Below are 15,753 nucleotides of genomic sequence, written 5' to 3' on the forward strand. Positions count from 1 at the left end.
GGCTGGAGTGCAATGGAGCAATCTTGGCTCACTACAACCTCCGCCTCCCGGGTTTAAGCGATTCTCCTGCCTCCCGAGTAGGTGGGATTACAGGCGCGCTACCGCGCCCAGCTAATTTTTTTATTTTTAGTAGAGATGGGGTTTCACCATGTTGACCCGGCTGGTCTTGAACTCCTGACCTCGCGATCCGCCCGCCTCGGCCTCTCAAAGTGCTGGGATTACAGGCGTGAGCCACCGCGCCTGGCAGGGTCTGCATTTCCTTATGAGGGCTCCCATGCCGCGTGAAACTTACAGTGTACTTTCCTCCTATTCATCTATCTTGTGTCAGTTTAATTCTCGGACCCAGCCGGGACCCCTAGAGGATGGAGGTGGAGTTCTGCCCTTACACTGAAAACACAAACTTCCAAAACAGGGACACTTCAAAACTTTGAAAGAGAGCTTTTAGGTCCTAGGGCAATTGAATCTCCTTTTCTTAAAAAGCCCTGCTTGCTTACCCTCTCGTTTTCCCCCAGGACTGTTTTCTGGGACAGAGTGGGAGGCCCAAGGAGACACCAAAGTTCAGGCCCCAAGCACCCAGCTCCTCCTCCCAGGGTGCGAGCCTGCCCAGGGTTCCCGACCCACCCCGCCCCATTCCTCGCCGGCCTTGGTCAGCCCCTCCCCGTCTGGAAGCCTCCTGCAGCCCCGCCCGGCGGAACTAGGGGACGGGTGGGGAACGTCAAAGGGCGAGGGCTGTGACCCCGGGGCCCGAATCCGCTCAGGCTCCTGGGTCGGGTGCCCGGCCGTGCGTGAGTGCGGAACAAGTATGGGCGCGGGGCCGTGCGTGGGTGCGGGGCTGGGTGCGGGCCCTGGGTGGGCGCGGGGCCGGGGCTGGCGGGGCAGGGCGTGGGGCTGTAGGAGGGCACGGGGCCGTGTGTGGGTGCGGGGCTGGGTTCAGACCGTGGGTAGGCGCGGGGCCGGCGCTGGCGGGGCAGGGCGCAGGCTGCTGCAAGGCGGCCTTGTGGATTCTGGCCCCGGAGCGAGGGCGGGCCCCGGACGCATGAAGTGGGTTCTCTTTTTTTAAAAAAAATGCGTTGCGTTTTCCTTCCTCCACGTTAGCAACTGCATCCTGTCAGGGGTCCCCCGTCCATGTGGCCTTTCTTCCAGCGACAGCACACTTAGCTCAGAACAGATTCACACCGACCCTGTGTTTCCACCGGGCGCGCCGGCTCTGCAATGCGGAGCGCGTTCTCTGAAGGACAGGCCCCGGAGTCACCGCCACAGCCACAGAAAGCGGAAACCGAGCCTCTGTCCGGAGGGGATCCCAGTACTTTTCCAGCAGGTTCAGACACAGGGTCCCCCACAAGAAGGAAACAGGGCGGAAAAAGTCAGGACACGTATGCTGTGGAGGGTCGAGGTCTCGCCTAGATCTTGGGTGTGGGTAGTCGTAGCCGCTCGCAGTTTTCCTTTCCAGCATCTCTGGGGGAGCTTGGAGATGTGCTCGGGGCCGTGTGACACGAAGAGTGATTGCGCCGCTCTGCAGAGGCGGTGGCGGGACGCTGCGCTCGGGCTGGGGAAGGCCGGCCCCAGGGCGACCCCTCCGGAGGCCCCCGGAGAGCAGGTGTGCGCCTCGCCTCCCGCTGGGCAGCCAGTTCAGGAGAAAAATGTGAAGCTTTTATCTAAACAAATTATTTCTTTTGTTAAGGGCTTTCTCCACACTGAGACTTTCTAGCCACGTGAGACTTTGACCTCCCAGTCCCCCAGATTCAGCACTGGGACCGAGCGTCTGCTGTTATTTTTAGTAGAAGTATAAAAAGAATCTCTAAAAGTTTTAGCTCTGGAGAAGGCGTGAATACAGCCGGTGCCTTCACACACTCCACTTGAGCCACTCTTAAAGAACTCCAGGAGATGAGAAAGCAATACGAAAGCCAGAGCATTGCACATGAGGACGGGCTGGCGGGTGGCCTTTGCGTCCCTGTCTTATGGGTGATTTTTGTAAATGGGGCATTAGAGATGAGTATCGCCTGGATCACATTTTTAGGTTGAATTCCTCCCATGGGGATGGAACTTTAGGACTACGCTTCCAAATAAGAATGTAGATTTCAATAATTGTAGTAAAGTGTTTGCCAAACTCATCTCAGAAAAGACATTATCGAAAGGCATTTATTATCTTCTTAATGCGTGTCTGGCACTGGACAGACACTGCAGAATACTATCTTGATTAGAGTCTCAAGGATTTTGTACCTGAAGTCCTTTACAAATAAAAGTATTCAAGTATAATCTATTATAAAGACTCTTTTTCCCCACTTTGGGGATATACGGTGTGGTATCGACTCATTGGTCATACCAAAACTGTTACTTCTGTTTTGGAGGAATTAGCAAAGAAAACCCAGGCTTAGCAAATCAACACCGAAGTTCAGAAGTTCAGAGTGATTTGTCTTGGGAACAAAGTCCTCCCTAGAGCGAAGAGGCATTCGCAGGAACTCTTGGTGTTAATGGGATTATTCAAGATATACCTGAGACCAGATAAATATTTGATGATTTTGCCAAGCACTACAGTTTCTTGACAGTTTTTCTTTGGCTGACGTTTTCCCCCATGGGGTTCGTACTTTGTGGCTTCATCAGATTTTGCAAATGAAAGAAGGCTGGGGTTTCCCAAGAGTGCGCTTGTGCAGGAAACAACAGACTAGTGAGGTTTACAAGAGGGGTGTGTTCTGTGTGTGTGTGTGTGTGTGTGTGTCTGCCTGTGGGATGGGGGTGGCACAGGGGAGAGAGAGATGTGGGTTACAAAGCTGCCATCTAGAGGCTAGAGGCTCTTTTCTGCAGTGTATATAATGCAAGTCTGCAGCCAGTAGAGCTCACAGTTGTTGCAAACTGCTCAGCACTAAGGGAGCCAGCGCACAGCACAGCCAGGAAGGCGAGCGAGCTCAGCCAGCCCAGCCAGCCCAGAGGTAAGGAAACGGTGCTCGGGCAGCAGCTCTGCTTGGAAAGAAGGCATGGCTTCTGCTCGTAAGCCAAGGGCTCTTTTTCAAAGGACTTCTTTCAAATCGCTGAGATGGGTGCTTTTGAGTCTGCGGGTCTGGTTTCTAAAAACCCAGGCTGCACGTAGCTGCATCGCAAAGTGCTTTTGCTAATTCGGAGGGCTTCACCTTTCGCTTCAGAAAGCAAAGGGCAGTTTTCTTAAGTCACTTGCAGAAGGAAATTTCCTTGTGTATTTAGGAATCTGGTATTTATTTGCTGTGTGGCTATTTAAGCTCCAGTAAGCAGGGGAACTTTGCAAGAACACAGACTACCCATTCTGCCTGACCAATTTGGCATGGGGATTAGCTTGGCACCCACTGTTTACCTGTTTTGCTTCTAGTATATCAGTTTGGAAACAGATAAAATTGGCAGTAAATACGTAATTCCAGAACGATGAACACTTTATGAAGAGGCATCCTTAATGGAGCAGAAAACTGCTGAGAATCTTTGTGAGTCCAAGATGTATTTGAATTCAGTACTTTGGGGGATTTACCAGAGTCTATAAGTCCGGAAGCTATAAACGTGAATGTTAAATACAGCCCGGTCTTCTCTTCTCTTGATGGCACGCTTGCTAATCTAATTTGAGTACTGTTCTCTTAGAAGGTGTTAAGTCCAACTTCAATTGTTGGGGGGAGGGGGGTAGGGAAGCACACACACAAGTCTACTATTTTGCAATTTAAATACACTCTTCAGGTAAAATGTGGATTTTGTTCAATTTTGTTGGCATGTGCAAAGATTCAAGGAGTGACTGAGAGAACTTTGGAGTGAGGTCAGGAATGGGTGGTTAGCCAAGACTTGTAACTTCCAGGGAGAATGAGAAGTTGTAAAAGTCAGACTGGCTGTCTCTCTTTCTCTCTTCCTCTTTCTGTCTTTCTTTCTTTCCTTTTGCTCACAACAGGATTACTTAGTTTTTCAAAAGTGGGAGAGAGCTTCCTTAAATGGTTTACAGCCCTTTGAACGTATTTGGTGCAGTGACATCCCCTGAAATTTCAGTCTGCAACGTCCCAACATGGTCACTTTGTTCTTTTCTTTTTTAAAGGCAGATGCTGCCTTTAGTGTCCCTTTATTTATTCCAGGAAAAATGTGGACATCAGCTAGGCACGCCTAGCAAAGAAAGTGGAGGCTGCTGGTTTCTGTGCTTTAACTTTCCATAGATTTTAAATGAATAAACTGCTCGTCCTTCTTTCATCAGAATATGAGCTTTCCCCAGATGGAAAGCCTTTTTCTAAAGCAAAGTTGCACATGGGAGCTCTAGCTTGGAAACAATTTGCTCTTTTTTCCCCAGTCTCTGCCATAAACACTTGAATGTGCATACAACTGCAGAGCTTAATGCCACAACCTCCAGGAGATTGGGGGGAGGGGGAAGCTGCCCAGGATGGGGGTGGGAAAGCAAAGGAAAATGGAGAAATGGCTGTAGTTTGCTGCCTATCAGCCTTTTTCTTTTAAGGGGCAGACATTGCAGTCGTCGTTTTAAAAAAGTTCCATAAAGTATCGCCAAGGCAGCATGCCTGTGCAGCACACACACGACTTTGGGGGGTGTTTCCTCCGTAAGAACAGCAAGTCGTTGAAGCGTTGAGAAGGTATTATGATTTTTAATCAGGCCCAGAACAGGCCAAGTATAGGCTTTCTGAATGGAAAAAAAAAAAAAAAAAACACAAAAAAAAACCAAAACAAAAAACCCTACTTAATCAGGAACAGTGGCTTTTTGTGTGATCATTTGAGGGAGAGAGCTCCTGTTTTCAAGTCGATGTGAGGGAAATTGGTTGAAGTTACTCAAACCTGAGGCTGAAGGGCAGTCACTCTATAAACCTTAAGAGTAACCGAGGGGAAAGAAAAAGACGTCAAAGATTGCAAAACTTTAGATTTTTCTCAGTGATTTTGTACAACATGAGGGGAATTTGGGGCCAGAAGGCATTTGTACCTTTAAACCAGGCAACCGAAGAACTTAGTTTTACTCTTAGAAGCAAGAACAGTATTAAAATGCCTTCAATTGGATTGCATGTGTGTAAGTATAATTTAGAAAGAAACTAAAGATTGTGTCATGTCAAGTGTTATTAAAGTCCAGGCAAGAAAAGACAAAGCTCCAGGACACGGATTTTCTGTTGAAATAAAAGCGAGCAAGCCAGAAATAGACAGAGCAGGACAAGGAGGGGTGCAGGGGCTGTCCTTGATTTTGAATACTTGATGGTTTCCTGCAGGGAATATTTGATGCTTTTATCTACTAATTTGGAAGTGAGGAAAAAAGGCATTATTGCTTCGATATTAAAGTGATCAGGGAATTGCATAATTTTATGGTGACAATTTTAAAGAGCCACAGGTAGTTTTGGAAGCAGACTATGTTTTGTTCCAGGCACTGAAAAAGCGGAGGGGGGCTGAGACTATCTCAGGTGGCCTTGAACCGCTGTCGGCAAAGGGACAGATAACGAGCCCAGGGCAGCGTGGGGGACTTTGCGTTTTGAAGGCTGGGTCGGCCAGATAGTAAGCGTAATTTGCTCTTCCTGCTATAACAGATATGTGGGCATCCTCCCTCAGTTGTATATGCAGCGCCTAAGTTTGCACAGCATCCTCCTGGGAAACCCATTGTGTCTGGCTGAGGGCGGGGGGTGAGGAGGCTCTCCTAGCCTGGCTGACCTCCCACTGCCTCGTCCTCGTCCTAAGCTGGGTGGGAATCAGGGCTCTGATTACAGTGGGCCAGCCCAGACGGCAGCCTTTGTGACGTGGGAATCTCTGGACCTGTTCTTGTGGGTATAGCTTTGCTTCCCTGTCGGGCAGCTGAGCATAATAGACCAGATCAGGTTTCTGGATGTGGGATTTATTTGATCCACCAAATCCTTAAAGTGGACGAGGATGCCCCACGTGTTCATGTGAAGTATGTCTAAGGACCCTGAGAAGAGGTGGACTGTATCTGAATCAGGGTATAGAGTTTTGTGTAGTTACTGTTTTTTGAGTTCTCAAGCAATTCAAAGCAGGTATGTACTTGCATAAAATAAGATCACTCACGGTCGCTAGTGAATGTGCAGTTGGGACTGTTTCCCATTGCTGGCGGCAGAGGTGACAGACAGCTCTCCATTCTGCTCTCAGCCCTAGCGGATAGTCACAGAGAGTCCGCCTGGGCTGAAGCTTCCGTGGGTTTCTCCCCTAGGTTACTTGGTTGGTTTCCCCATAGATGTGATGTAGCATTGGTTAAAAACACACAGAGACACACATATGCACACACACACCCCCCACTCAGTGATGCACAGTTGTCTAATGGTTCTGCAGAGGTAGTGTGGAGTCTCCTGATCTAATTTCCAGGCTCAGCATAAGCCGGGGCTGGCCTGGGGGAAGAGGTGTTATCTGCTCAAAGAGACTAGAGCGTTTGCTTTTGTAGCATGAGTCCCGCTGGAGAGTCCCTGGAGATGTTGGAAAGGGGAAGAGAACTCTGTTCTTAGCCACAAGCCTGCCATAATCCAGTCTCTTCACCTGGCCTGGCCTCCGTTGCCAGGTGTGCCAACAGTGAGGGCCACTGTCCCAGCTCTTGTCTGGGACAATACCAAGTTTCTTCGTGAAATTCCTTTGTAGGACACAGGTCTCACACTGCAGAAAGCCAGTGAAGGAGGCAGAGGTCCTGCAGAGCCCAGAGGGCCAGAGGGCCCCTCGTTTGGGAGCTGGTCCTGGGGCCCCAGGCCTGGCCTGAGTTATCTTATCTGTGCCACTGTAGAGGAGTGACGTGTGTGTAGCAACCTGGTCTGCATGCAGCTACCAGAGCACCCCACTGCAAAGCCGCCTGTGGGGTTCGTATTACCTCCATTCTCAAAGCTTCCTCTGCCCCAAAGCCATGGCCTTGCTCTAGACCTTCCTGGTTCCTGCATGGACAAGCCCAGGCCACATTCCTTGCCCACCCTTTAAGGCCCAACCCTTCCCTCCATCTGCTCTCTGTGGAGAGTCCTTGCCTCAGCCAGGCTGGGTGACTCTACCCGTGGCTGTGCCTTCCTGGAACATCTTTGATCACCACTACCTCCTTGAAGGCCCCATAAGCCACCAGAGTAGAAACCCCTCATCTTCCTGCTGAAGGGGCATGCACCGCCTTGCTCATGCCTGGGGGCTCATGGGCCTGCGTGCCTTCCCAGTTGGCCGGGGGAGGGGAGGGGCGGGGGTGGGTGGGTCTCGGGGATTGCCGGGAGACGTTTCTGATCTGTTGTCCTCACGCGCCCCAGAGCAGTACCTCCTCGAACAAGAGGCTCAGTCCGCCAACACCAGCTCGATGACCATTTCAGAAAAGTCTCTCCTGGACGCCCGTCTCCGCTGCTGGCCACGGTCGCGGGTCTCGGTGGACCATGATTAACTGCTGGCTCATTGAGCACCTACTGTGTACAGCTGTAGCTGTAGAGCTGTAGAGCTGTAGCTACATAAAGTTACAGAAGACTTGGTGGGGGGTGCGGGGCTTGGTAGGAATGAGGTGGAGGGGCAAGAAACGTGAACAACGTCATGGTACCAAAGACGTTCCAGAATAGAGAGGTGCGGTGTGGGGCCAGGAGAAGGTGGGAGAATCAGAAGGGCAGAGGGCATCAGTGGGGAAGAGTCTGTGGTTGGAGACTGCAAACATACGGAAGGGAGTTTGGGGGAACACTGACTGGGTGCCTGAACACATGGCATTCTCTGGAAGGAACTAACCAGCGTGAGGACATGCTGATTGCATACTTAGCCACCACCCATGGAGGCTCTAAACCTGAGTGCCTCTAATTCTGGCTTCACCCTCAGCTTGCAGAGTGAGCCCAGGGAGACCATTTGGATGCAGCTGAATACCCCAGGCTGCTTGCCGCAGCACGGTCGTTGTCAAGGATACTTGGTTGATGAATAAAAAATCCCAGAAACGAGAGGTGAATCTCCGGGAAAAGTCCTGCAATTGACAAGAGGAGCCCCATCTGGGCTGTGAGTGACAGAGGAGTCCCTTTGCAGGCCATAGGCTGGAAGGGATGGAGGGCTGGACAGGTGCTCGCCACCGACGGCCACAGGAAAGTTCTCTCCCTGACACTGCAACGTGCGGCAGGGCCGCTAAAAAGGTGACCCCAGTACGAAGGAATGAATGAGATGAAACAGAGCAGGCGCTGGGAAAAAGGGAATGAAAGCTGACGTTCACTGCTTTTCGTTCTCCCTTGGGTCTCTGTGGTCCAGGAAAATGGAACATGAACCTCGATTGTTTGCGGACCATTCCTCCCTTTATGAAAATTTACATAATTCTTGATGTCAAATTTCAAATAACACAGAAGTTTATAGAGTAAAAACTCCAAGTCTCCTTTTGTTCCCTTCTCCTACCCTCCCGGCCCCAAATGTAATACTTCCTGCAGGTCTTTTTCTATGCCTTCGTGCACATGTATTGACATATAAAAATACCTAAATGTAATTTTGTTGTGTCTTTCTGCATAGCTGGGATTGTGCTGTGTGTGTGTGCGTCTGTGCATTGTCTTTCACTGAACAGCATGCCATAACTGTCCCTGTGGGTGAAGGGAGGCCTCCCTCTCACAGCTGTATTATATTCCAGATGGCGGAGACCCAGGCTTGACTGAGTCATGCCTCTGTTGAAAGACATTTATGTTGTCTCCAGTGTTTGCTCGTAAATAAATACTGCTTTAAAAAGCATCTTGTGTACATTTGGAGACACATGAATATTTTGAGGAGAGAAACGTGTGAATTTGTATCATCACAGAACTGGAAAGAAACGTCTTTTGTTCCGCACTCCCTCCCCTTCCTTCCCCCTGGAATCTTTTATGCAGAAACCTTAGAACCTGAGTGTCAGAAGTGGGTCTCTCCCCTGCCTGCCCTGGCGTGGGCATGGAGGCCATAGAAACCCAGTCAGTGGGCAGGTTTGATTCACACCCAGAAATGTTTCTTAGACTCTGGCCTCAAGCGGGAATGGAATTGCTGGTTGATTCCAGCAGAGGGTGACTGGTCTAAGTGGAATGTCTCCTTCAGACCCTCTGGCTATTGGCTGTCCCAGCTTCCCAGCGTCAACAGACCCGGCACAGGCTGAGAGGCATTAAGAATGTATACAAGGACCCAAGGGCTGGCCATCCAGATCTGTGCGGAATGCAATCAGCTCTTTCTGTATGGGATGAGGTAATCCCCTGCTTTTGCTTGAGGGGACCTGTGATTTCTGTGTAGGGCCCTCTGGGGGTTCATTAGAGGCCTCCCTCCCTCTCTCCACTTTCAGATTTTGCAGGGAGCTTTGTCACCAGGCCTTTGGGAACCAGGGGCCCTGGGTACACATTTCATAGTTTGCCCTATGAAGCTTTTGTTCCTATCAGGGATTCTGAGAGTGTCACTTGTTAAGGTCTAAGCAGGTAATTTAGGAAGATTCTTTGCTCCAGTGGCAGATGCACACCATCAGTGAATGGTGTTCAATGCAAGTGGGCCCTGCCCACCCTAAACGTACTGCACGCAGGCTGGGGCGGCCAGAGCCTTTGTCGCAGACCACATTCCATGTTACATGGCAGTTCCCTATTTTGAATAAGGGGATTGTCTTTGTCAAATAATAATCTGTTTTCTGGAGACAGCCCTTGTTTCTGAAACCTAATGCATGAAAAATACCGAAATGATGAAAGGCTGAGGTATTGTATGACACTTTTTTGTTGTTGTTTTGTTTTATTTAGCTCCCATTTAAATTTGCAGAGGACTTGATGACTGCACTGTCTGCTTAATCTCCCTTTTCGCTATACTTTCCTTCCTTTATCTGACCACTGGAGCCTTTGGTGGTGGGAAGGAAGAGGCTGGTCCAGGCCCCTAGAGGAAAGCAGGTGATCAGGGTGTGGGCCTCTGACTTCGTTTCCTGGCCAGTCCCAGTGTGGGCTGCTGTTCCTTGGACTGACTGGTGGTTAGTGATTGAGGATCGGTGATCGGTGATTGGTGACGGATGATTGGTGGCCGGTGATCGGTGGGGCAGTGAGGAGCTCCAGCCTCTCCGCTCTCATTCAGCCCTTAGGCAGCAACAGCCACACCCTTGTTGGAAGTTTCCCACTGTGCCACCCAGGAGGGGAGAAGCAAGGAAAGAGGGGAGGACGGCGGAGCGGGGAAGTGCCTATCTCAGAAATATTATTTTTGACTCAGAGGACCAGTAGCCCCTAAATCAAATTTTCTTAGCCCAAAGAGGCAGAGGTAGAAAGCCAAGGACTGGATGGGGGTCTCTGAGCCCTTTTCCACCTCTCAGTCCCACTCTGGGCTCTGAGAATACTGAAGGCTGCTGGTAGCTCAAAGCGGGTGAGTGTCTGTTTTGTGCTAAGAATGGAGGAACCGGAAGGAAGGACACACTGGAGATGTGGGAACCAGGCGTCTTCTCACTGAGTGACCTGGCCTCCTGCAGGGGCCGTCCATGCTGAGCAGCGGCCAGGCACCTGGCCAGCCGGCACCTGACATGTCTCTACACTGGAGGGCGAGTAAGACCTGAGCCAGAGGACTGTCACCATGGTGGGGGAGAGAGGTAGGGCAGATTCGGGATCCAAGTTCTGGCGAACAAAGACTGAGGGTCATTTCTTTCTAACCCCTGTGTATGGCCCAAACCCCAGGATTTATGGCAGCTTCTGCTGAGTGGCTGTGCCAGTGGGGACAGAGCAGGGAGCCTAAGCCAGGCACCAGCCGAGCTGCCCTCTGGACCCAGCTGCTGTCCCTGCTGCTGCCTAGCTGTGGGGCCGTCCTCCATTCAAGCTCTTCTGCTCCCCGGGACTCTGGGGTCAGATGAGATCACGGGTGAAAGTGTTTTGGAAACCAAGCCATGATGCAAATGGGACAAAGGAAAAGGTGGCTTCATTAGAGCCATGTGGGAGAGCAAAGGTGAAATCCTTGCCTCCTGGAATCACAGGGTGGAGAGTGGAACGTCAGCTTTGGGTGGTGGCCAAGGGAAGGTGGAGATAGTAGCTTCAAGGCACAGCCTGGGGCTGGCTGTCCGCCCTGGGGGCAGTCTGGCAGGCCAGGGTTTCCTCGGCTCCCTGCTGGGCCTGTGTCCTTTTGGAGTTCTAGAGCTGCATCTTAGGACAGGTGTGCCGAGCCTCCTACTTTGAGTTTCTGACCTGACCTTGACCTCGCTCACCTCCATGGGCACCCTCCCATGCTTGGGCATCAGGGCTTGTCATAAGTCAATGGTCACAGGGCTTGATTCCTCCTAGTGGGTGACTCTGCAGGACCAGCGTGGTTCCCTCCATGGCGGGCTTTCAGAGTGGGGAGGGGATGCGGCTGTCATGGGAGGCCCAGTGCTTTCTGTCGGCCGTGGAGGACACTGAGTCAGGTTAGGTCACCAGGAGGGGACGCCACGGTGATTTACATCCTGCAGAGGGAAGTGCCCAGAAGCCTGCAGCAGTCTCCGCTCAGTGGGGTTCAAGCGAGGTCCTCTGCTGTGAATGATGGGGCTGTGGAGCCGAGGCCACGCAATTTCTCGCTTTTCAGGGATTCTGTTCCCGTTGTCCCAAAGGAGAAACCCATCAAACAACCCAGTCTCTGTGTGAGCCTGTGAGTCTCCCTCCACCGGGGATATTTATTACTTAGCCAGTAAAGCCAGTTTTCAAGGGGAGTAGAATTAAACCAGGTTCTGCTTTTTGCTAAAGGGAAAAACCGCTCCCCTTAGGTGGGAGAATCCCCAGGGTTCTTTCTTCTTGGCCAGGGAGGGAGAAGCGGGAGACGTTTTACTGAGCATCGGCTAGGGCCAAGCTCTGAATTAGGCCTTTTCTTCTTAGGGTATCTATGAGATAGGTGCTGCTGTCCTGGGGAGGCAGTTGCAGACAGATTAACTCTTAAGGTAAATGCTAATGAATAGAGGAGCCAGAATTCCAACCCAGGAATGTCTGATCTCGGAGTGGGCGGCTTCCCAGCTGTGGCTTTGCATACTGCTAGCGTAGCTCCCTGGATATTGATCCCCTGACCGTTGTCCTTGATCCCCCAGGAAATTCTCAAATGTAACCGGGAATCCACTTTAAATGAACTTGGTAAATAATGACTTGACCCTAGGCCAGTCATTACCTGGGACAAGTGAGGGGGAAGGGCATCCACCCGACTATGTCACTATCAACTGCATCCTTGGGCTGAGGTGTTCGTTTTACAGTGGGGTTCAGGCAGGGCCAATTGCTGACCCAGGACCATGGCCTGGAGGGATTTCAGGGCCTTCCCATGGGCGGACTGACAGTAGAAGATAGCCCCTGTCAGTCTATCTGGAGAAATCACTGCCAGATAACAATGGTACCCTGTGGCTGAATTCTGGCTGGCAGTGAAATGGTGATGGAGCATTGGTCCCACCTCAGGTCAGCAGGGAAAACAGTTGGGAAAATCGTCAGCCCTCCTGAAATGCAACAGTTGGTGGTTTTTGTGCTTTGAGTCTTGGCACACTTTGCTCTTGAAGCAGTTGAACAAATAAAGGAATGGAAAAACAGGTGCTGACCCAGAGCTTGAGACAGCTGGTTGGTTGCCCTTCATTGAAAACCACACTGTCAACCCAGAGTCTTCAGGTTTGGGACGCCGTTAAGCTGTGGGCCACCTTGCGTAGGCTCACTGTGTTTCCGGAGGCTTTGTGACTGCACACTGGGGCTGCCTGAGACGCAGGTTTACATGTGAATTTAGTAGAAAAGTAAAGAGTGCTGAGTCACATTTTAAATGCAAATTTGGAGGAGGATTTGAAATGCTTTCATTAAGACACCAAAGCAGGACACTTGTAATACAGCGGTGCCAGGAGCAGACAACCGTGCCATTCTTTGGGGACGTAGATAAAATGGCTCCACTGTCCCCTGCTGAGAGCGAGCAGGCCATCAGCATCGTGGTGGCTGGGGCTCAGCTGCCTGACGTTTCTTTGGCCCCTATGCTGTGTTGATTTCACACCCTGGGCACAGCCAGACTGGCAGTGTCTTGAGAACATAGCCATGAAAAGATGGAGAAAGCAAACACAGTTTCTGTCTTGGAGCACCACATGGATTTAGATTCGGAGTATGTTTTATTTTGTTTTGGAGAGTTTTATTATGGATGTTTTTTTCTCCCTTCGTTGCAAAGACATTACAGAGCTAAACCCAAACCGCTGAGCCTATCAGGGCCTTGGAAAAGCATTTTGCCTGAAACTGGAGTTTTTCCTAATGAAGTGACTTTTCTCTTCCCTCTTTTTTGTTTGCTTGGTTTTCTCGTAGGTCATTGGATTGCCCGCCTTCAGCACGATGGATCTGCATGTCTTCGACTACTCGGAGCCAGGGAACTTCTCGGACATCAGCTGGCCATGCAACAGCAGCGACTGCATCGTGGTGGACACGGTGATGTGCCCCAACATGCCCAACAAAAGTGTCCTGCTCTACACGCTCGCCTTCATTTACATTTTCATCTTCGTCATCGGCATGATTGCCAACTCCGTGGTGGTCTGGGTGAACATCCAGGCCAAGACCACAGGCTACGACACGCACTGCTACATCCTGAACCTGGCCATCGCCGACCTGTGGGTTGTCCTCACCATCCCAGTCTGGGTGGTCAGCCTCGTGCAGCACAACCAGTGGCCCATGGGGGAGCTCACGTGCAAGGTCACACACCTCATCTTCTCCATCAACCTCTTCGGCAGCATCTTCTTCCTCACGTGCATGAGCGTGGACCGCTACCTCTCCATCACCTACTTCACCAACACCTCCAGCAGCAGGAAGAAGATGGTACGCCGTGTCGTCTGCGTCCTGGTGTGGCTGCTGGCCTTCTGCGTGTCTCTGCCAGACACCTACTACCTGAAGACCGTCACGTCTGCGTCCAACAATGAAACCTACTGCCGGTCCTTCTACCCTGAGCACAGCATCAAGGAGTGGCTGATCGGCATGGAGCTGGTCTCTGTGGTCTTGGGCTTCGCCGTTCCCTTTTCCGTCATCGCTGTCTTCTACTTCCTGCTGGCCAGAGCCATCTCGGCGTCAGGTGACCAGGAGAAGCACAGCAGCCGGAAGATCATCTTCTCCTACGTGGTGGTCTTCCTCATCTGCTGGCTGCCCTACCACGTGGCGGTGCTGCTGGACATCTTCTCGATCCTGCACTACATCCCTTTCACCTGCCGGCTGGAGCACGCCCTCTTCACAGCCCTGCACGTCACACAGTGCCTGTCGCTGGTGCACTGCTGCGTTAACCCTGTCCTCTACAGCTTCATCAATCGCAACTACAGGTACGAGCTGATGAAGGCCTTCATCTTCAAATACTCGGCCAAAACCGGGCTCACCAAGCTCATCGATGCCTCCAGAGTCTCAGAAACGGAGTACTCTGCCTTGGAGCAGAGCACCAAATGATCCGCCCTGGAGAGGCTCTGGGACGGGGTTGCTTGGTTTTGAACGGGGTGGTGGGCCCTGTGGTTTTCTAGAGCAAAGCAAAGTAGCTCCGGGTCTTGATGCTTGAGTAGCGTAAAGAGGGGAGCACGTGCCCCCCGCATCCATTCTCTCTTTCTCTTGACGACGCGGCTGTCGTTTGGCTGTACGTGCTGACAGTTTTGCAACAGGCAGAGCTGTGTGGTACAGCAGTGCTGTGCATCAGAGCCAGCTGAGGACGGGCTTGCCTGGACTTCTGTAAGATAGGATTTTCTGTGTTTCCCGAATTTTTTATATGGTGATTTGTATTTAAATTTTAAGACTTTATTTTCTCACTATTGGTGTACCTTATAAATGTATTTGAAAGTTAAATATATTTTAAATATTGTTTGGGAGGCATAGTGCCGACATATATTCAGAGTGTTGTAGTTTTAAGGTTAGCTTGACTTCAGTTTTGACTAAGGATGACACTAATTGTTAGCTGTTCTGAAATTATATATATATATATAAATATATATAAATATATAAATATATGCCAGTCTTGGCTGAAATGTTTTATTTACCATAGTTTTATATCTGTGTGGTGTTTTGTACCGGCACGGGATATGGAACGAAAACTGCTCTGTAATGCAGTTTGTGACGTTAATAGTATTGTAAAGTTACATTTAAAAAAAACAAAAAACTGTTCCGGACTGCAAATCTGTGCACACAACGAACAGTCGCATTTCAGAGAGTTCTCTCCATTTGTAAGTTATTTTTTTTAATAAAGATTTTTGTTTCCTAAAAATGCATCAAGTCTCAGTCTTAAAAGTGTGTTTTGGCACTTGAGTAGCTTGCGTGGTAGTAATACATGGATATATGCGGCACACACAAGCCAACTGAATGAAGATTTTAGAAGAAGAGTGCTACCGTAAAGCAAAAGCCACCAGGTTAACTTGTTTGAAATGACATAAAAAGAAAAACATTTGAGCACACGCATAGTGTTGTTGTTGTTGTTGTTGTTTTAATTTTCAGGCAATAACGTGTTTGGTGGGGGAGATGATTGCTAGGGTCCAGCGAGATGGTTATGGAGAGAAGGCTGGCACAGAGAAGGTGCCACTTGCTGTCCAGACAGGAGAGTTTCAGGTTGCGGGACTGGTGTCCTCATCTCTACCACCTGTGTGCTTCCAGGGCCTGTGGCAAAGCCCCTTAAATCTCCTCTGCTAAGGTAAATACCTCCAGGGGCAACACTTCCTATTCAAAGTCTTCATTTAAACTGTGCCAATCAGCTACCCTCTTGAGGCCACACAAAGAGCGAATCCCCAGCCTGTGCATGTCCTTACTAGTGGTTGGAAAGAGTGCTCTCAGAATGGCCAGTTCCTGCTGGGCCCTCTCTAACTCTACCTGGAGCCACAAGAATGGCGGAGACTTCAACAGACGAGTCAGCTGGGCAGGAGCTCAGAGAAGGGCTGGGCTCCCAGCACTGCCCTCACCACCTCTACCTCTGCCAAGACCT

At 50.5% G+C, this 15,753-nt stretch overlaps 1 protein-coding gene across 3 annotated transcripts; it reads left to right on the forward strand.

Annotated features, from left to right (window-relative positions):
* The first annotated feature begins 660 nt into the window (after positions 1 to 660).
* ACKR3 (atypical chemokine receptor 3) lies at positions 661 to 15,049 on the forward strand. 3 transcript variants are annotated; one of them, XM_007966759.3, is made up of 2 exons: positions 661 to 785; positions 13,128 to 15,049. In XM_007966759.3, the coding sequence occupies exon 2, from the start codon at positions 13,155 to 13,157 to the stop codon at positions 14,241 to 14,243; it is 1,089 nt and encodes a 362-aa protein (XP_007964950.1). In that variant the 5' UTR covers positions 661 to 785; positions 13,128 to 13,154; the 3' UTR covers positions 14,244 to 15,049. The 3 variants fall into 3 exon arrangements, with proteins under 3 accessions (XP_007964950.1, XP_007964949.1, XP_007964948.1); XM_007966758.3 differs by having other exon boundaries at positions 662 to 800; XM_007966757.3 differs by lacking the exon at positions 661 to 785 and adding an exon at positions 959 to 2,927.
* Positions 15,050 to 15,753: the final 704 nt, after the last annotated feature.

Source organism: Chlorocebus sabaeus, chromosome 10 (assembly GCF_047675955.1).
Source record: "Chlorocebus sabaeus isolate Y175 chromosome 10, mChlSab1.0.hap1, whole genome shotgun sequence".
Classification (NCBI taxonomy): Eukaryota; Metazoa; Chordata; class Mammalia; order Primates; family Cercopithecidae; genus Chlorocebus; species Chlorocebus sabaeus.

Excerpts from the sequence above, each read along its gene's own strand:
- ACKR3 (XM_007966759.3), top strand. The coding sequence starts at position 13,155 with ATGGATCTGCATGTCTTCGACTACTCGGAGCCAGGGAACTTCTCGGAC.